Raw genomic sequence first — 22,042 nt, 5'->3', positions numbered from 1 at the left:
ATGGTGGATTATCCACCACCTGATGCTTGATTTGAATCATCAATTGACGATAACATTCCTCTTGATTTTTTTTTTTTAGCATACTTGATTGTAGCATGATGTTGAGCTTTTTAAGCTCTCGAGAAGCATCATATTTTAAATTGACAACTCCAGAAAAATTTACGCATAAAATCTGGAGCTCAATCTGTACATTTATCAGTAAAAAAAAATAATTAATCTAAATTTTTTACGTCAAGATAGAAAATTTCTCTCCCTATTTTTTTGATAAATTGACTGATGATATTTTAATGAAATATCCAGATAATTTTTTTTTTCCACCCTTCATTGATGGGGTAAATTTGCGCAAGCGCTTTTTTACTATAACTACCCTCTCTCTATTTAATATCTATATGTATATCTGTAGTTTTAAGCTCATTTCGTCTCTCTATACTGTTCTACTTTGTTATTTGCAACTTGCTATATTTTATCAAAAATTAACAGTGTTTATAAATTTATTAAATTATTAAATAAACAATATAAAACAATATCATAAATTATAAATAATAAAAAACTAATATTCCAATATATTAATTAAAGTTTACAGTGTAATAATTAATTATAAATTAAAAAAGACAATTTTTTTTACACCTTTTAAATACATAAATAAATAAATTAATTAATTAATTAATTAATTAAAATGAGTCTATTACTTGAAGAGGAAGAAATTGACGAGTAAGTATATATAATTATTAATTAAAATAAAAACAATAAATACTAAAACAAACCTATTTAATTTAAATGATGAATCAATAAGTATTAAATTGTTTCAACTATTATTTAATTATTATTAAAATTAAATTTAAATTAAACAAGGATTTATTATCAAGGTCATCATGAGGTGCATCATGCATGACTGGCCATCAGCTGATTGCATGTATTGACAAATATCATAGGCAACAGTATAACGATATCAAATAGATAATCTCCCTTTTTATTTTAAATAATTATGATTATTATCAAAGCCACTTGAATTTTCATTAATATAAAAAAATATTTCAAGTTTTTTTATTTGTTTAATTTTTAAAATAGATGTCAATGTTTTAATAGTATAATGTCTATTTAAATAATACATTTTATAAACAATAGAAACATTGATAATAATAATAATAATAATAATACAATTGTATATTGTGGTATTGTTTTAAATAAAGTTGTGATATTCAAGACTTTATTTCCCGTTGGCAACAAAACCAACGTCGATCGATAAGACTCTATTAATAAGGACCAATACATTTCTACAATTTTTATTTTATTTTATATTTATTTTGTGTTTAAACTTTGTCAATAAAATAAATGTTTTTTAAATTATTAATAAAAAAGAAGAAATGTTTGTTTTGTTATTTTTTTTTCTTTTGGAAAATTAATAAATTGATTATTTTTTAAGAGAGTAATAATATGCCAGATGCTTGGATATTACTCCCGCATCGTATATGACATTGGTTTTATTTTTTTATTAATTTTTTTTTTATCTAAATAATGGAGAGAATAATTTTACCGCAGTAACGAAAATACTCAACTGAGGAGAGACACGCCACACCCTATTTTTTTTTTTTTTTTTCATAATAAAAATATATAAATTAGAAAAAAATATTTGAATTGATTAAATTTTTATCACAATGGAATGTTTTATTGTAATTTTACAAAGACGATGTTATTATTTTGTTATTTAATGATTGTTTTTAAATTTTTTAAAATAAATATTTAATTATTTAATATTATATTGATGTTTTTCGATTAAATTGGATAAATTCTTTTGATGGAAAATAGAAATACTTATTTTAGCCTCAGGTTAGCTTTAATTATTCGTTGAAAAATTTAAAAAAATGATAAATCATGATGAGAAAAATAAAAGTTCAACTTGAGGGTAAAAAAAAAAATTGTCGGCCTGGGTTTTTAGCCGACAAAGGGGCTGAAAGAAGTAGAGATATTGATTACAATACACATTTTTTTGGAACAAAAAATTTATATTTCTTTTACAAATAAAAATTTTGATAAAAAAATATTTAATAGGTAAACATTATCATCTAGTCACTGAACAATAATTTTCTGCTCGAAAAAATTTAATAAAAAAAAAAAAAAAACTGGTAGAAAATTAAAACGAGCAAATAAAATTAATTAATTAATTATTTTTTGTCACATCTTGAATATTATTTCCATAATTTCCTTAAATTTATTTAAAAAAAAAAAAATAACTCTTTTCTATATTTTGTAGGATAAATTGCTTCGAAATGCCAACTGTGACACTCGAGTCAAATTTTAGTCAAATTTCGAAATCAAATCAAATTCGAAATATGCATAATATGCATCAATCAATTTTCCAATAATGCAAATTTAATATGATTTTGCCAGAGCTTAATAAAATGTAAAATAAAAAAACACTAAATTAAATTTATATTATACACTATAATTAAAAACAATTTCAAATTTTAATTAACAAAAAAAAAAAAAAAGTTAAATTAAATGCTTTTATTGTTTTTATTTTTTTTCGAATAAATGATAACAAGTAAAATTACTATAAAAATATATAATGGCTATTTAAAATATTATTTTATGAGGCATGAAAAGAGTTTAAATAAAATGATGTTGTAAGTTGATCTGACAAAATATAATGAGTGTAATAAGAGTGAAAGAGAATAAAATAAATAAATAAAATAAAAAAGTACATTGAAATTTTAAGAGTGGGGATTTATTAAAGTATAAAAAGAGCAAGATTAACAACGTGACTAAATCTACTCGTTGAATGTACGTGAATTGAAGGACACTGTTTACTCCTTTCACATGTATTAAATTAATTAAAATTCAATTACCACAGTTGTATAAATATAGTTCACTTGTCTTGTTCATAAAAAAATTATCAAAATAATCAAATTAAAAATGCCAACTGATGAATCTAAAAATATTTCGCGATCAGTTGAAAAATGTAATGGTAATTGTGGTGGTGGTGGTGATGATGATGTTGATAAACGTGAATACGACAATGCTGTGAGGTATTACTAGAATAATTTCATTTGGTTTTTCATAATAATTATTATTAAAAGAAAAAAAAAAAAAATCAGCAAGCTTGTTATAATATAATTATTCAATGATTTATTTCAGATACAGAGATGGGGCTGTTAAACTCAGAAATCCAAACCTTTATCTTTTGGATCAAGATATTCTCTATCATTTGGCACTTGGAAGTGGATCACATGATCTCGTTGAAATGTTTGGTGATGTCAAGGTATTTTCAATTTTATTTTATCATCATTCATTAATTTAATTTAATTTATGTGACATAAACCCGAGTACATATGTATACACAATGCCATAATTTACATTTTTATGGAGTCATGTAATATAATATGACAATGACACTTTGACCCTCTTGAAATGCAAATACAAGATAACACTAAAACAGGGTCAATTTAATTTATCATTGTAAAATTAACATGAGCATTAATTATATTATCTAAAAATTATAAAAATATAGAGATAGCTTATTATTTATTAATCATAATTTAATTTATATTTTCAGTTTGTATGCATGGGAGGTACACCAAAACGCATGGAACAATTTGCTTATTATATAATGCAAGAAATTGGTCACAAGTTACCATGTGGTACAACATTACTGGACATTAGTCAGTATTCATACAGATACTCAATGTTCAAAGTTGGCCCAGTTCTTTCAATAAGTGTAAGTATATTAGCCAAAATAATGATTATGTATTTTTTAATTATGAAAATATTTTTTGTTTAGCATGGAATGGGTATTCCATCAGTTGGAATATTATTACATGAAGTTATTAAACTTATGTATCATGCAAAAGTACGTGATCCAATGTTCATTAGAATCGGTACATGTGGTGGTGTTGGATATGAAGGTGGTACTGTTGTCATTACTGAAGAAGCTGTTGATGGAATGTTGAAACCTTATCATGAAACGGTTTGTTTGCTAATTATATATTTTTCATTATTTATTTATTTATTTATTTTAATATTAATCATTTATTATTTATAGCCAATTCTTGGAAAAATTGTTAGAAGACCAGCTAAAATGGATAAACAATTAACAAAAGATTTAATTGCATTGGCTCATCCAGAAGATCCATATGATACAATTGTTGGTAAAACAATGTGTACATCTGATTTTTATGAGGGACAAGGACGTCTTGATGGTGCATTTTGTGATTTTAGTGAACAGGATAAACTTGATTATCTTACTAAATTACAAAAAGCTGGAGTTGTTAATATTGAAATGGAATCAACAGCATTTGCAGCATTAACACATCATGCTGGTATAAGTGCTGCAATTGTTTGTGTTACTTTACTCGATAGACTCAAAGGAGATCAGGTTTGAATTATTATTTTAATTTTCATCAAGAGTTGAAAGTAATTTAATTTAATAATTGTATATATTTAACACAGGTCATGGCACCAAAAGAAGTTCTTGATGAGTGGCAAATGAGACCGCAGAAGTTAGTGAGTCGTTTTATCACTCAATATTTACAACGAAAAGGAAGACTTTCACTCGAGGGACATGGATCAATGTGTGTTAAAAGTCCACGTAGATTTAAACTTGTTCAACAAGAATCACAAAATTGTGACTAAATTTTCAGTTATTATTTTTTTCTAATTATATATTATTATCATCTCTCTCTCTCTCTCTCTTTTTCTCTCTACTCGTTACAAATTTATTGCTAATATTTGCACAATATACAAAACGGACAAAATATTTTTTATATTTTTTTTTCGATTTTTCATATGCACAATAATACCTATATAAATATATTCCAAAATTGAATACATTTTAATTATTTTTTTCGTCTTTAATGACACACAAGTACAAAAATAAAAAAATAAAAAGCTGACAACAGTTTTCGGCAACATATCTATTTTAATTTTGTATTTAAAAAAAAAAAAAAATTAAAAACTTTAATTTAAATAACAAATTTTTTCCATTTGTTATTTGATGAATAAAAAAATTTAAAAAAATAATGTAGAGAGTTTAGCAGAGATGTAGGTAATTGAAAAAAAAAAAAAAAAAAAATACTTTTACCATTATTAAAGTTAAAATAATTTTAAATAATAAAAAACAGTGGAGAAAATCGATTTAAAATTATCTTACGTAGTTGAATAAACATTCCACAATTGTCAAGAGTATTTTACCTGAATAATAATATTATTAAAAATAAAAAAATAAAAATGTTTATTCACGCATTGAATATTTTACAAATAAAAACGTGCTAATTTGACAGGTGTCTAAATATTTAATAAACTAATAATAATTATGAAAAATGTTAAATAAATAACAGTTATATATTGTGTTGTATTGTATCGATGAAACGTGAGTGTTTGTTTTGAATGAAATATTTATGAAAATCTTGTAACAAATATTAACTAATTAACTAATTAAAACTGTATCAATAAAATGGAAAATAAATTAAAAGAAAATTGTTTGAATGGAAAAACAAAATAAATAAAAATAAAATTTGTTCTTGTGAGTTTAAAAATGTTAAATATTCTTGGTCAAATTAATTTTTAAATATTTATAAAATATTTTTTATTTCTCTATAGCGAAATGTATTGATCGAAAAACAAAATATAATAGTAATTGGATATTCAATGTTGTTGGAATTTTTGATAAATCAAAATGATCTTTTCATGCGAGCTCAATAATATTGTCGATGAGTTTTTATTTATTTGAATTCCTTTTGACAACGACATATATCTGTGATGCAAAATGTTAACCGTTATTGTTACTAATTTACTTGAAAAAAAAAATAACAGTAATATTTCTCTGAGGATTTTTATGATTTCCATGAGGAAAATCCAATTTGAATGTTTAATTTTAAGACAATAAAGGAACGTGAAACAAAGTATAATTGAATTTTAATTGAAATACAAAAAAAAAATAATAATTTAAAAATATTACAGAATTGGAAAGGACACTTGACTCCAGATTGATTAATTTTTTTTAGGATTAAAAAAATATATCTCATAGGATTTGAATAGCTCAATCTCTTTGGAATTGATTCTAGATTATCCTATCAAAATTTCAAGTAAATCCTCTTTTCCGTTTGGCTGTAAAAAAAAAAAAAAAACATGAATCGAAATTCAAAAATCAATTCAAAGGTTTGAAATTAATTATTATTATCAAAAAACATAATTATAGTATTTATTATCAATAAAAAAATCTTTATTTTTCTTGAAAAACAATTGCTGAAAAACAAAAAAAATATATATCCACTCAAGCATAAAAATTAAATCATTTGTAGAATTGATGAATTTTCGAAATCAGACAAGTCAGTTGTATCGAAACCTGTCCAACTTTTCAATCAATACCATACATTCATAATTTTTGCTTAATAATTAATTATCAATTGGACAAATAACTACGACGAAGATGAATTATTCATGATTAATTGAAACTTACTTATAAAAATTTTCACAACAATTGGAGCTGCTGCAATTTATTATGTTTCTTTTTTTTTTTTTTTCAAGTTAATTTTGGTCCTCCTACGTTAACTTATATTAATAAATAATTACCACAAGTATTTTTCAAAAAGACAATCATCATTTTCACTTCAAAATGATGTTTAAATTATTTTTTGTTTTTTTTTTAAAAAACTTGTAGAAATAATTATTCATTTTATATTGCATTTTGAAAAAAAAAAAAAAAAAAAGTTTGTTTGTTTTGTTTGACAATAAATAATTTACAAATTAAATACAATCACAATTATTATCATTCGTAATCATTTATTTGATTTTCAGTTAATTTTTAAAAAATAAAATAAAATCATGCAAATATTATTGAAACGTCATCACGCAATAATAATCAGATATAGAAAATTATCATTCAATCGACACATCCAATTTTTATTTATTAAAACGCACATTTATTTATTTTTTATCAACTTTCATTCTCATTTTTACCCAACATATCAATTTATTTATTTAAATCACTCTAAATATCCTCGAAAAATTCATTTTTAATTTGTTTTTTTTTTTTTTCTTTTTATTAATTAATATTATATTATTTATATTCATTTGAAAAAAAAAACGAAAATTTGTTTAAAAAAAAAACGTTATATTATTATTAAATGTATTATTTGTATACTTTTTAATTTTTTTTTTTTCTTTTATATAAATGCTGCCCGGTGTGCGTTATATTTTGTAGCAGTGAATATTGCACTACATATCAGTACAATAATTAATGAATTAATTTGTCATTAACATGTATGTTAAATTAAAAAACAAAAAAAATGACTGACAAATAATTTAAGTTTGTTTGTTTTGTAAATAAACTTTATGTGTTCTCTGTATGCGCATTTTAAAAAAAATGATTAAATTAAATAATGTCATTTTGAGATTGGGCAGCGCGCAGGCAGTGAGCAGTTGATTTATAATACATGCATTCGTAAATTCATTCATTCATACATACACTTTAGTGATGGATACAAAATTTAACACAAGAAACATGGGCTTTACATAATGTAGATTGCATTTGTCCAATATTAAATACATTGTTTTTATTTTTTTTAATTTTAAAATAAAAAATAATTTAAAGCCCATATTACTTGCAATGCAATCGCGACGTGAGTGCAACGACTTAGATAAAGATAGATAAATAGATAGATAGATAGATAGACAGAGAGAGGAAGGAGAGACAATGATAAAAATTTGATTTTCGTTGGGTGAATTTGTGTGATGATTTTTTGAAAATTTATTATTATTATTTGTGCGATAATAATCAATGTCCTTGCACCACGTCGACAATTTCTTTTTTAAAATAAATAAAAAATAAAAAAAGGTGAAAAATGGCAAATGACAATTTAATATCTGGCATTTTTCACCCTTTTCAAATTATCTAGTCACATCAACCAGATGTCTTTGCTAAATTTTCATTTTTTCTTTTTGCTTGGGCGCATGATGAGATTTTTCATTTTAATATTTCAATAATCGTTATTTATCAATTTTTCATAAATATAATTTTTTTTAAATTTTGATGCTGCTTTTTTTATTTTTCATTTTTCTATTTCTATGTTGAGTTTAATTTATTTTATTTTTTTTCATTAATATTTATTTTGTTTTTTTTTTTTTTTATTTTTTTATTTTTTTCATGATTTTTCTTTTAAATATATTATACATAATAACAATATTTATACGATTATTTCTGATTTTTTTTTTTTTTCTTTTTTTGAAATACATGCAAAAAAAAAAAATAATAATAATAATAATTTTAATTTGCATTTATTTAAAAGTATTTAAAAAAAAATAATAAAATATTAAAAACAAAAAAACACTTTGGCTTTTTGCATTTACATATCAACGGAATAATTAATTTAAAAAAAAAAAAAAAATTATAAATCACAACGTAAATGGCACAGATTTTCTTTCACTCGTGTCACTGACTTTTTTTTTTTTTTTTTTTTTTTTTCATTTTAATTTATTTCTCGTGATTAAAAAACTTTTTTTGCCCATTTTGAATTATTTTTAAATTTTAAATACATATTTACCTCACTTTTTATTCAATTTTAATTAATTAATTTTATATAACACATTTGTTTTCTGTTTCTCTTAATATTCAAGACGATAAACTTTTTTTTTTTTTTTAATTTTCTTATTATTTTTTTTTGACTCCTCCTCTGTTGACTTATTTATTTATATATAATAAATTTGTTGATTTAATTTTTAAATTCCTCATCATCATCATCATCATCATCATCATATTATTTTCTATTATTTTTATAAAAATCATCGGTCAATTGCCGGGCTTGGTCGACTAAACTAAGCTACAAAAAATTTGTAACAAATTCAACAAATAGTATACGAAAATTAATAAAATCAGATGATGGTGACTTTTTTTTTTGTTGACAGTTAAATATTTAAGGAATAAACGTTATTCAAACGTTTAATTTAGGTCCTTTTTTTTAAAAAAATCATTTTTCAATTATTTCACTGGAATAATAAATTTAATTTTTACTTTTAAACTAACTACAAAATTGGTACACTCGTGGAAAATTTATGTAAAGAGAACCACGAGACATTTATCAAACAAATTATTATTTTTTTCTTTCTTTCTTTCTTTCGTTTCTTATTAATATTAATTATTTATTTATTAATTATTATTAATATTAATATTATTATTTTGTGCTATATAATTTTGTATTTATTTTATTTATTATTATTTTTTTTTTTTATTTCGTTTTATTAATTCTATCGCACTTGTTTTTTCTTCTTTTAACTTTTTCTTTATTCAGTTGAAATTCAGGGATGATGGTGATTTAATAAAGTCCATTTTTAAGCCATTATTATCATTGGCAATTGTAAATACAAATAAAACTATTTGAGGTTTTCAATTATGTAACCTACACCAAGTTGTATTCTTTTAAATTGGATTGTAGAATTGTGTCCTTAACTGCTGCAAATACAAATCTGATATTTTCTGTATCTGTAAATCGAAAAAATAAATTTAGTTATTATTATTATTAATTAACAAAATATACTTCATTTACAACACAGAAAAATTGTTAATTTATTTTATTTTAATTGTTAGTAACTCACCAATTAATTATTCATTTATTTTTTTTTTTTTTTGATTCAATCATAAACATGCTTCTCGTCAGATTGTTTCATGCAATTTTTTTTTTTTTTTTTAATTAAAAAAGAATGAAAAAAACAAACACATGCAATTGTCAGAATAAAATAAAACGAAAAATAATGAATAAATTAAAATATTTATTTTTATTTTATTATTTTTCCTATTTAATAACATTTTTTTCATTTTCATTTTTTGACTTGCCATTACATGTGTATTGATTATTATGTCGACTAAATTTTTTTGTTAATTAATATTATTTTTATAATTTAAATTAAATAATTGGCAGTCAGAAAAAATAACACGTTGATATATTTCAAACCAAAACCACAAAAAAAAATTAAACATTAAAATGAAATGAAAAAAAAAAAAGGTTAAATAAATTTAATAACATTTCAAGCGAGATTAAATTCCTTGAGGGCACTTTGCATTATTGTGTCTTTAACAGCACAAAATACAAGTTTTATATTTTCAGTATCTGTATATTTTATATAAATTAAATCCAGAAGTTTGCAGCATGCACAAGTGACAGAATAAAAAAATATAAATATTAATTATTAAAATAAATAAACAAAAAACAAAAAAGATAATATTTCAAATTATTTATAAAACTTACCATTTTATTTAATATATAATAATCTTTTATTAAAAAGGAAAAAAACACAAATAATAAAAAGCAATTATATCAAGCATTAAATGAATTATTAAAACGTGCATATTAAAAGCAACAAATTGAGGAATTTTGTGATTTATTAAAAAGCCTACCTGTGGCGCATGTAAAATGTGAATAAATGATTTTCTCGCTATCAGGATTTAAGTCAACAAACATCCTCAATATAAATTCTCTAGCAGCAGTTGCTTCTCTTTGTGGTCCTGTAAAAATACATTGAGTAGGAAAAAAAAAAAAAAACAAAAAAACAGAGGATAATTACATTTAACTGAAAAATACTTGGATTTAATATCAACTAAAAGGACCACAGGGTTTTGCTTTTCATAGATATATTTATATTTTCTTTTTTTTCAAATGCCTTTATGACTTTACTTTTAATGATAAACTTTTTTGAAGGACAAACTATTATTGTGTTAGCTTTAATACATATCAAGGAAGCCGTGTTGATACATGATTTACAAATAATACACCTTACGTCACACATTTTATAATAATAATAATATAATACTGCATTGTGAAATAAAAGCCTAATTATTTAATTATTTAATTATTTAATTTGCACAGTCAGATTAATTCAGACCTGTTGCAGTAGTAAAATGAGAATAACAACTTCGATCTGGATCTGGATTTGACGATAGATAAATTTTTAAGATGAAATCTTTAGCAGCTGCATGATCTTGTTTTTCTCCTAAACAATTATTATTTTCTTTTTTTTCTTTTCTTTTTTCAATTGAAAATTTAATTTTTCATTTTGTTTTATTTATTTGTTTATTTGTTTGCAAAAGGGGAGATATTGTATTTTTAAAATGATAATTATTATTGTTGATGAAAAAAAAACTTACCATCAAATTCAGGAAAATAATCAACCAAATGAGAGTACATAATTTTTTCTTCAAGTAAATCTTTCTTATTTAAGAATAGAATAACAGAAGAATGTTGAAACCATGGATATGTTATAATTGTTTTGAATAATGCTTTACTTTCTTCCATTCGATTCTGAAATTAAAAACAAAAGGAACCAAATTGAAATTGAATTTTTCAATTTTAAAAAAGATAAACATTGAAGCTAATAAAAAATTACCTCATTTTCAGATTCAAATAAAATTTGATCATATTCACTTAAAGCTACTAAAAATATAATAGAAGTGACATTTTCAAAACAATGAATCCATTTTCTTCTTTCTGATCTTTGGCCACCAACATCTACCATCCTAAAATTAAAAAAATAATTAGCATTTATTCTTCAAATTAACAAACATTATTTAAGTTTAATAAGCATTATATTAGTGTTCAAGTTAATCTCCAAATATCAACACACATTTTTATTAATTTAACATGCTTAAATAGCTGACATAAACAAGCAAACAAAAATAGCAATAGCAAAGCAAAATAATAATTAGTTGAAAATATAAAATAAATAATTAAAAAGATATTTAAAAAATTGTATATTATTTGTTTCACAACATGTCCACGATATTTTGTACATATTACATAATTTACCTCAAGTCGTATTTACTTGTATCAACAATAGCATCATCATCAACAACAACAATAATTGTTTAAGTAAATTAAATTTATCTTTAATCTGACCGTGACCAAATTACAATAAATTGAGTCTAAGGTTTTTTCTTTTTTTCTATTTTCTTTCAAGTTTAATTCTGTATTAAAAAAAAAACAAGAACAAAGTGTTCTTGATATATATATTTAATTAATACCTAAATATGATGGAGTCCAAATCAAATGGATACTCAATAATCCCAGTTGTAGGGGCTCGAGCACGAAGAATGTCTTGTTCAGTTGGAAGATAATCTGATTTTTCTATACGTTCTAAGTCGCTAAGATAACTGGAAAATAAACCAAGCAAGACACATGTGTCACAGTAACATGCCATGCAAAATATAGTGTTAAATAATAATAAAAATAAATTTTTAAAACAGCATTCCACCACATTCCTGTAAAAAAAAATATACATCATCATCATCATTATCATGGAGTAATTGGATCAAGTATTTTATTTATTTATTTTATCTTGTTAATTTAATTTTTAAATAAAAATAATATAAAATCAAAATAATTTGATAACAATGGTATTAACAAAATGACATATCAAATTACAGTTGATGGATTTGACGGATCCAATTACTCCCTGTTATTTAAAACAATGATGATATAAAATTGACATAAAACAATTCAAGGATATGTTTAAAATAGAAAAGACAACATCAGTGTGCAAGAAGAAGAAAAAACATTGATGCATTGAAAAAAATTTGTTAATAAATATCCCAATTTGCAAGTGATGGTGTGACAGCAGCAGACACAACAATTATTTCTCCAATATAATTATTATTTTTTTGTTGTCAAACAAATGACATACCTAAACCTTATTTCTTCCAAATCAAATGGATATTCAATAATACCAGTTGTAGGCACTCTCACACGAAGAATGTCTTGTTCTGTTGGGAGGTAGTTTGGTGCTGCTACTCGATCAATTTCCATAAGATAACTGTAACATTTTTATCTCACAATTTTCTTTTTTTTTTTTTCCTATTTATCTCCCAATTTTTTAAACTCAATTCAAGGAAGTTACATTGTTAATTAATATATTAAAAATATTTAAAATTTTAAATAATAACAACAACAACTCACTATTTGGCTGAATCTGTTAGCTGATATTCTCGTCGTCGATCATAGCACTCTTGAATACCAGCATCTGCCCACAAATCTTTGATAGCTTCTACATATGGACTTTCAAATGTTGTCACAGTTTCAAAATCTATACTTCTTACTAATTCAGCTTTTTCCTTGATTAAAATATAATTATTCAATTTTAGTAATTAGTTTTTATTTATTTTTTTTTTTTAAATTACATATACTCACTATGTTTGATGATTCGCCATACTGAATTTTGAGTAATTCCATCGCCCGTATCATCGATTGCATTGCCATAAATATATTTTGATAAACAAGTTTTATAAAACCTCTTTTGTCCTCATCTGAATATCCAGAACCATGGATAATTCTCATCTGTTTGATAAATGTTGATTTACCAGATTCACCAGTACCTACAATTACGAAATGAAAAATCAAATAAATAATAAATATTATTTTCGAAATGGAAAAATTAAAAATTTCGATTTTTTTTTTTTTTGACAAATGATAAAATGTGCCAATATTTTTCTACAAGATTTTCAGTAATTTTAAATGTATTAAAATAAAAAAAAAAATTTTAAAATATAAATAATTCAATAGAGAAACGCCTATATAAATATATTTCTAACTCAATTTTTCGATTGTTTTTAAAAACAAATTGAAAAAAAATAAAATTGCAATCAAAAAAAATTTATTTAATAATTTTATTTTTTCCATTTAATGCGACGACATACAAGTGTACAGCATACACACATACATGTAAATAATGTATATATACATAATGGTTTATCAAGGGTAAGTAAGAAGCCAAAATGGTGTGTATACTGAGTTTATACTCATTTCAGGAAGCGGAAATCAATATCGAGGGATATATAAACTTTGCCACTATTTTGTAGAATTACATTCAAGCTTTTCTATTATTTTTTTTCCTATGCTTCTATATTTGAAACTAGATAAATTAAGTTGAAAAAACGAAAAAATAAAAGCCAAAAAAATTATCATAATATTTTAAATAAATCAAATATTCAAATTACAAAATGGAAAAAAAGAAAAAAACTAAAAATAATTATCAGTTGAAAATAATAAAAATAATAAAATAAAAAACCAATTAAAAGTCTAGTATTGTCAATTTGCCAGGGCGTGTCGCTGTTGTCGTTACTAGAAAATATACTCGCGCAAAATCATGAATGAAATGTTGACTTGATCATACATCTATATACCTTTTTTTTTTTCTTTCTAAAAATATACATATATACATTGAACACACACTCACGCTCATGCTGTGCTGTATTTTTTTCAGCTCCAAAAATTGAGGAAATATTTATAAAAATTTTGTAATCTAATTTGTTTGTATTTCAACCCCCTCGTTTTTTATTTCTATCATCCCTTTTTTGTAATTTTTTATTTTAATATGTCATTTAGTCGAATAGAAACAGCGCCATCTTTTTTTTTTTTTTTTTTGCTATTGTCTATTTGTATTGTTAATAATTTTAAATATTGATAATTAATTGGCATTTATCTAGTAGCTTGGAATGTAGAAAAAAAATATATATCTGCAATAAAGCTCAGTCATGATGAAGGCTAATAAATAAATAAAAAAAAAAGGCATTTAGGCCCATGTATACGTATCAAGATGATGATGATGATGATGGTGTTAAAAATAAATTATAATAATAAAAATAAAAAAAAAAAAAAAATTACGTGTGTAAAGAGAATTGTTTGTTGAGATAAAAAGAAAATAATAATATTCTACTGATGTTAGTTTGTCCTATATATTTTATCATGGACTAATAATCATGCCACACATTTTGCATAATTATTTTCAAAAGTAATCAACGATGTATATATCTTTATTATTTTTTTTTCTTTTATGATTATTCATATATATAATGTCTGCTGAAATCATTCAACTATATGAATATAAAAAATAAAATAACAAAAAAAATAAATTTTTGCCAAAATTTAATGATCAAATTTTGGCATGACTTTTTTTCATACATAGATGAATTATAAATTGACCTAGTAGTCATAAGAGAAATATATAAATTACGAAAATTAGCAAAAAAAAAAAAAAATAAAATGCAAGTCGTTAATTACTATATCACTTTACTAAATTATCAAAACAAGGTCACTAATAAGTTGACGAAAAATAATCATATTAAAAGTAGCTAAAGAACAAAAAAAAAAAAAAGGGTTATCGAACAATAAACAATTCCAATTGTAAATAAATAGTAAAATCAATTGTACAAGTGTATGAAATAAAATAAAATAATATTAAAATGCACAGTGTCACCATCATCATCATTATCATCATCATCATCATGATGAATACAGTACAAGTGTCTGTCACACATTTGTTGTAAATTTAATAGTATTTTTCTTTTCAATAAAACAAGTACAATTACAGTTAAAAAATAAAAAGAGAAATAAAGATATTATTAAATACACAAATACTGAGTGAAAGAAAGAGAGAGAGACCAAGTGGGTCGATAGATGCCAACGAGTAAAGAGCTAGTAGACGAGTATAGTTCTCATCTCTCTTCTTCTTCGTCATCCCCATTTCTCTATATACAGCTAAACCAGCAAAACCAGCAAAACCAGCAAAACCAACACCCCACACACAGTTATATAATCATGTATACGCATTTGCTGAATTGCATGTGTGTCTATATGTGTATATCATCACCACCGCCCCAATATGTTGTAGAAGAGCTACTAGCTATATGGTATATCCCTCGATGACCCGATACTTTGCCATTTCTCTCTCACTCAATTTTATTTATTTTTATTTCTAACGCAGATATACCTACAAGAGGCAAAGAAAATATATATTATATAAAAAATAAAAAAATACCTAAAATGTCTCAGGTATCTGCTACACTTGCTATTTATTATTTTTATTTTCACGAATGACAAACAAATTGAACATAGAACTTGGCTTATACAATTTTATTATTTAATTATTTTTAAAAATTTAATCCACATGCTGAGATGTCTAATTTTAAATTAATTTTTAGTAAATAACGGACCATGTATGGTAATATATTCCGTTTTTTTTTTTTTCAAATTATATAAGTATAAAATATTTGGAGTAACAAAGCACGAGTTTGCTGTGTGTATAATACATGCAGAAGCATAAAAAAAAAATAATTGTATAAATACTGTTTAATGTATGTTTTTTTATTTTTTTATTTTTTTGTCAATGACTCGCGTTTAAAATTACCAGGCAAACGACTCGAAAAAAGAAAAAAAAAAAAAATGTATAAATAAATAATAATAAAATAACATGCTATTTAGGATAATTTGATGATCAGCATGGCAACTAAAATAACTCAATGATTTTATCGCTTAAAAATACGTTTTAGTTTTTTATTAAAATTTCTTATTTCTTTTTATTTAAAAGTTTTGATTATTGTCATTGTCATTAAAATTAAAAATATATTTTTCAACTAAATTGTTAAATTATTAATAGTAAAAAAGGCGTATGATTTGTGTGTGTGTGTGGGTTTTAAAATTAAAGAGGCATGTCTCCTTTTTATGTATCTTTAAAACTGGATTTTTTTTTTTGTCAATTTTTGGCACATTCTTTTGATGCAAGAAATAAAAAAATTCACTTGCAGGTTTTAATAAAATATACGGGGACTTTTTTTTTAACATAAACTGGATTTTTTGGCACTTTTTTACCTTTTACGCAATGTATATTGACAAAACAACAACAAAAACAACAAAATGTGTATGAAGAAAGCAAAAAAAAAAAAAATAAAACAAGGGTTTATCGACCGTTTCTTTGCAAGTGCAGACTTGGAGAAAAAAGAAAGAGGCAATTGCCTGTGTACAAAATGTTTCATGCGAATAAGCCGTTTGTTGAAAGTCACGCGATTCAACATCAGCACCAAGTGATCATGGTGATGATGATGATGATTGTTGGTAGCCAGCTTTAGTGTTTTACCATTATTACTTAAATAAAATCGATTAAAACTTGTAAATCATCATCATCATTATTATCAAACTCTTTATGTCTAAATTTCAAATAATAATAATGGCTATTTTAATTTATATAAATATATAATATTGTTATCAACATCCGGCATACTTTAAGCTTTTTTTATTTGATTAAAAAATATAATTCAAGTTTTTTTAAAAAAAAATGTTTTTTATATTTTTTTCGTTAAATATTCATTCATTTCTATAGTTTGAATGTTTAAGCAGCTTATAAATAAAAAAAATTATCATTGCAGAAAAAAGTAGCATCTGTAATTTGATGCTTGTGTGTGTGTGTGTAAATGAGATATATACTTTTGACCAATTTAATGAAGGCAAAAGAGGCTTTTATATTTTTCAAACAGAAGATTAATTTTTGTATATTAAATAAAATATTATATGACAAATTGTTTATTTAATATTTAATAAATATAATTGATAACAAATATAATATTAATTTAACTCGATTATATATTTAATTTTTTTTTTTTGAGGAAAATTAAATAAAAATAAAAAATATAAAAGATAAATTATAATTATCTTTTAACTTGAATTGACAAAAAAAAAAATAAAAAAAATAAAATAGAGTGATAAATTAACAAATGAGTCAATTATAATCTATATATTTTCGTTATCACAAAAAGTCTCTAAAAATAAAAAATAAAATTTCAAAATAAAACGTATTGTTTTAATAATGATTATTCAACAAAAATATTAATAATAAAAAGCAAAACGTGCTTAAAGTCACATTGTAAGAAAAGACACTGTTGGATCACGTGGTGATGGTGGTGGTGATGATGATGCTGCCATAGCGAAATTGAATAAGCCGGAAGTGAGACAACAAATGAGGGGAAAAATTGTTAAAACGAAGGCGCACCTATACTTGAACCCAAATAAATATCTAAAAAATACATATTTAAAAAATAGTTCAATGAACTATCGTAGAAAAATAAAAAACATCACGTTAATTGATTAAATTTTTTTATAATAAATTATCCAATATATATATATATATATTTATCCTGATTTTTCAATTAAATTATACAAATTTTGCTAAAAGATTAAGATCAAAATGGCCTCGAATAAAGCCATACAAAAACTGCTCAACAAAATTAATTTTAATAACAATAATAATCAATTGAAATAAATAATAATTAAATGCTTTTTTATTTTTTTTTAAATAAATAAAAATAATAACAAGAAAAAGACTTGGCGTGTGTGTGGGTCTAAATTTATCGAAATAAAAATAAGATAAAAAATTGTAACAATATAAGTTCTATAAATAGCCGAGTAATTACCATATGTCAATTGAAATGGTATACAAGTACAATAAATATATACCTCTGTGTGTGTGTGTGTGTGTGTTTTTTTTTCTCTTTTTTAAATTAACCCGGAAGTGGTTTGAGTATATATGAAGTGGCACATCAAGCAGACCAAAAAAAAAAGAAAGAAAGAAAAAAAAAAATATAGATAAAAAATGTATAGACAATGTGTTGATGATGTTGATGATGTTGATGATGATACAAGTGTGTAAAATATGTAAAATACAGAGGTCAGGAGGCTGTTGGGGTGTTCAAGTCACGAACTGTCAAGTTCACGTTGTTAAACAGGCAAAAGACTAAATAAATATGACACTCTTGTCATGATTTTAATAGAAATTTTAAATAATAAATTTTATTGATAATAAATATCGTAATTATTATTTATTATCAACTTACCAAGAAGTAAAAGTTTAAGTTCCCTCCTGGCATCTCGTTTGTCCCTTCGAAGTTGTCGTTCAATCTCCTGATTAATTCTCTTCTGTTCCTTGGCCTCTTCCGATAAACAGCACGCCATGATTTAGACTTACAGAATCCTCGTGAGGATATTATTTTATTTAATAAATAATTACTTTTTTTCGTTTATTTTTTATTTTTCAATGTTAAATAGTATGGAGGGCAGGAGGCGGCTATTGCCTTCTCACTGCCTCGTTTTATTTTTTATTATCTTGATGATGCCACGGTGATTTTATTTTATTTTATTTTATTTTTTTTATAAATAACACTGTTTTTTTATTTTTAAATAAAATATAAAGCCACTTGTTGTTATTATTATTATTATTTATTTGATATTTTCACTTAAACACCAATGATTATTTTCACTCTCAACTTCACAATAATATAATTTTTTTCACTGATGATGATTGTTGAATCCAATTATCCAACTGTTATTTACAGTGATGCATCTAAATACCAGGCTCTTTGAATCACTGTAAAAATATAAAATGAAAACATTTATTATTAATTTTATAATATTAAATTATGTCGAAACAAAATACAAGACTTTTTAACTGACGAATAAATTTAATAATTCTTTCTATCATAAATTATCATTATTATTATTATGAAAAAATATAAAAACCGGAAAAAGATAAATAAAATAACGTTTTGGAGCACGCGCTGTTTTATTTGATATAAATAATATATTAATGCAATATTTACGAGTTGATTGTTGTTTTAATAAAACAGATAATGACAACAACAAAAACAACAAAAACAACATCATCATCATGATGAAATGTCACGTTTTAAAATTACTAGAAATGCATGATGATAATTTTGACAATGTTGATGATGAGACACATATAAAATATATAATGATAAATTGAGTCAAGAAAAGTTCAAATAATTATTATCATCATGACTACCACTTGGTGTTCTACATTGACACAACTGCTGATGATGTTACTTGTGTGTTCTGGCTTTTCTCATCCAACTTTTTACACTTGTTTTATTTTTTTTTCATTTATATTTAACTTGCCATCATCATCACAGTACACAATATGTTGTTTTCACAATATTTATCCTCTTTTGTTGTATTAATTTTTGATCAACCATATTCCATATCATCATCAACACCATCACCATCATCATCATACACTATCTGACTACAATTCGTAACGCTTTCCCTGGTGCGGTTGGGTGTGGTAACTCACCGCGCGCGCTTCTCACAATTTCTCTCTGCTTCTATTACTTGAACTGTCCTTTAATATTATATATAACATAATATTTTCTCACTCCCACACATGTATTTATCACAATTTCATATATATCAACAACAACAACAACAAAAACCATAATAACAATTAAATATTAAATATCAATTATTATAAAATATACATTTAAATGATAAAAAAAATCATCAAATTAAAAATAATTAAATTATAACAATCAGTTCAAAATTGACATAGGTATATATTTTCAGTAGCAGCAGCAGCACTAGCGCTCATCATCATCATCATCATCATCATCATGATACACATTAGTATGATTTGTAATAAAAAAATATAATAAAATAATAAAAACAAACCTATGAAAAATAAAAAGAGTAAATGCCAGTATTAAAAATATAATGTAATAGTTGTTGTTGTCTCACCTGGTATTATCATGCAGCCAATGTGTTGGCGCGCCGGCTTTTTATGTTAAATAAACTCGAGAGTGCTCGAGAGTGACCACCAGTCCATCAGGCGACTACCAAACCCCCAAAATCTTGTTAAACAAACCAGATTGTTGAAGCCCGACAGGAGTCGTCGTAGTTGTCGTCTTCGTCGTAGTCGTTGTTGTTTGTCGTCGTCGTCGTCGTGGTGGTGCGCACGTGTATATAGAAAACTTAACACGATTAATATTTTCAATGATATAAAACATCAGAGCCAATATATTCCATTTGATGATGATTTTTTTTTTTTGTTGATCCGGACCAAGGGGAGGAGACACGGAGAATGTAACAGCCAAATATGTAGTATCAGCAAAACTAACCACAACAATCAAATATTTATCTATCTAACTATCTAATTAATTAATTAATTGATTAATCTATCTTTTGTCATTAATAAAAATAAAACTTTGATTTAATCAATTTATTTTTAATTTAATATTTTGATTGCACTTTTAAGTATGGATGATCTCTTCAACTTGAACTGATGAAAATTATTATTTGTCAAATTGTTTTTTTTTTTTTTTTTTTTGACACAATATTATTTACTTATATCAACAAAATAAAAAAAAAAAAAAACAACAAAAAAAAAATAACAAAACGTCAAACTTTGTTGTTATAAGAGAATAACACAAATCACAAAGTGGCGTTGACGTCTCGTTTTCTCATCGTTTAGTGTCACGTACATCCTCGCGCGCGCACTCTACTTAACTTTACACACCTTTTTTTTTTTATTTATATTATTTTGTTTTAAACAATGTAATTATAATACCTACAATATTATAAATTACTATTATTATTATTTAAAACTTGAAAATTCACTGGAGTTATGCTTCATTTTATTTCATTTTTTGCTGTTGTTTTATTATGACAGCAACTGGATTGTCTTATGATAATTAAAATCCCGGATGATGATGATAATGATGATAATTATAAAACTGCTGATTCCATTTTTTTTTTTTTTTTTTTTGATATTTAATAATCCATTTGAATGACAAGTGTGTCTATTTTTTTTATCTTTTTTGCTCTTTTTAAAACTATAAAAAATATTTTGATTATTATAAATTGTTGTTGTTGTTGTTGTTGTTGTTATTGTTAACTTAACTGTTGGATTAACTGCTCAATATATACCTATATTATTATTTTTTTATTTTCATTCTCTCAATGAAATAAATCCCCACACTGTTTCAATTTAATCACGCGGTTCACTTGTTTCTCTTTTACTCTCTCTCACTCTCTCTCATTCAATCACTCGTTTTTTTTTTTCTATCTAGACAAACCAATTAATCAATCAATGTGTGTGTGTGTGTGATATCATGTTGATTAAAATGACGATTACCTTATTTATTATTATACAAGTCAATATTATTATTATTATTATTATTATTGTTCACCGTGTTTGTTAAAATAAATAAATAAATAAATACATGTATGATGTATGTAAATAATAATACAATAACTCCACGGTGATCTAATGGGTGTTTGCTGATGTTCGAGCCACGGTAACCGCCTATCGCAAGATGGCGTCCGTCGTAACTCGACCTGCCGGTTCTTCGTTGAATATATATATACTGAATCTCTCTCTCTTTTTCTCTCTTTTTTTTTTTTTACTTGTTTTTTTTTTGTTTAAGGCAAATTTTCAATAAGAATTT

At 23.9% G+C, this 22,042-nt stretch overlaps 2 protein-coding genes across 9 annotated transcripts; one reads left to right on the top strand and one right to left on the bottom strand.

Annotated features, from left to right (window-relative positions):
* The first annotated feature begins 399 nt into the window (after positions 1–399).
* LOC122850282 (uridine phosphorylase 1-like) lies at positions 400–6,704 on the top strand. 2 transcript variants are annotated; one of them, XM_044149431.1, is made up of 6 exons: positions 400–711; positions 3,136–3,259; positions 3,554–3,715; positions 3,779–3,964; positions 4,040–4,372; positions 4,447–6,704. In XM_044149431.1, the coding sequence occupies exons 1-6, from the start codon at positions 677–679 to the stop codon at positions 4,627–4,629; spliced, it is 1,023 nt and encodes a 340-aa protein (XP_044005366.1). In that variant the 5' UTR covers positions 400–676; the 3' UTR covers positions 4,630–6,704. The 2 variants fall into 2 exon arrangements, with proteins under 2 accessions (XP_044005366.1, XP_044005365.1); XM_044149430.1 differs by lacking the exon at positions 400–711 and adding an exon at positions 2,417–3,026.
* Positions 6,705–7,114: 410 nt separating this feature from the next.
* On the bottom strand, positions 7,115–21,935 carry LOC122850284 (guanine nucleotide-binding protein G(q) subunit alpha). Of its 7 annotated transcripts, XM_044149440.1 has the most exons (10): positions 20,334–21,712; positions 18,638–19,167; positions 13,167–13,351; positions 12,936–13,090; positions 12,664–12,792; positions 12,005–12,133; positions 11,371–11,500; positions 11,132–11,285; positions 10,385–10,492; positions 7,115–9,472 (listed from the first exon to the last, which is right to left on the bottom strand). In XM_044149440.1, exons 2-10 carry the CDS (start codon positions 18,753–18,755, stop codon positions 9,390–9,392), a joined length of 1,191 nt encoding a protein of 396 aa, XP_044005375.1. In that variant the 5' UTR covers positions 18,756–19,167; positions 20,334–21,712; the 3' UTR covers positions 7,115–9,389. The 7 variants fall into 7 exon arrangements, with proteins under 7 accessions (XP_044005375.1, XP_044005370.1, XP_044005372.1 ...); XM_044149435.1 differs by lacking the exons at positions 12,005–12,133; positions 20,334–21,712 and adding an exon at positions 21,730–21,935; XM_044149437.1 differs by lacking the exon at positions 12,664–12,792.
* Between the last annotated feature and the right edge of the window lie 107 nt (positions 21,936–22,042).

This window comes from Aphidius gifuensis, linkage group LG2 (genome assembly GCF_014905175.1).
Source record: "Aphidius gifuensis isolate YNYX2018 linkage group LG2, ASM1490517v1, whole genome shotgun sequence".
NCBI lineage: Eukaryota > Metazoa > Arthropoda > Insecta > Hymenoptera > Braconidae > Aphidius > Aphidius gifuensis.
Note: the sequence above shows the minus strand (reverse complement) of the source record. Positions and strands in the feature narration are given on the sequence as shown.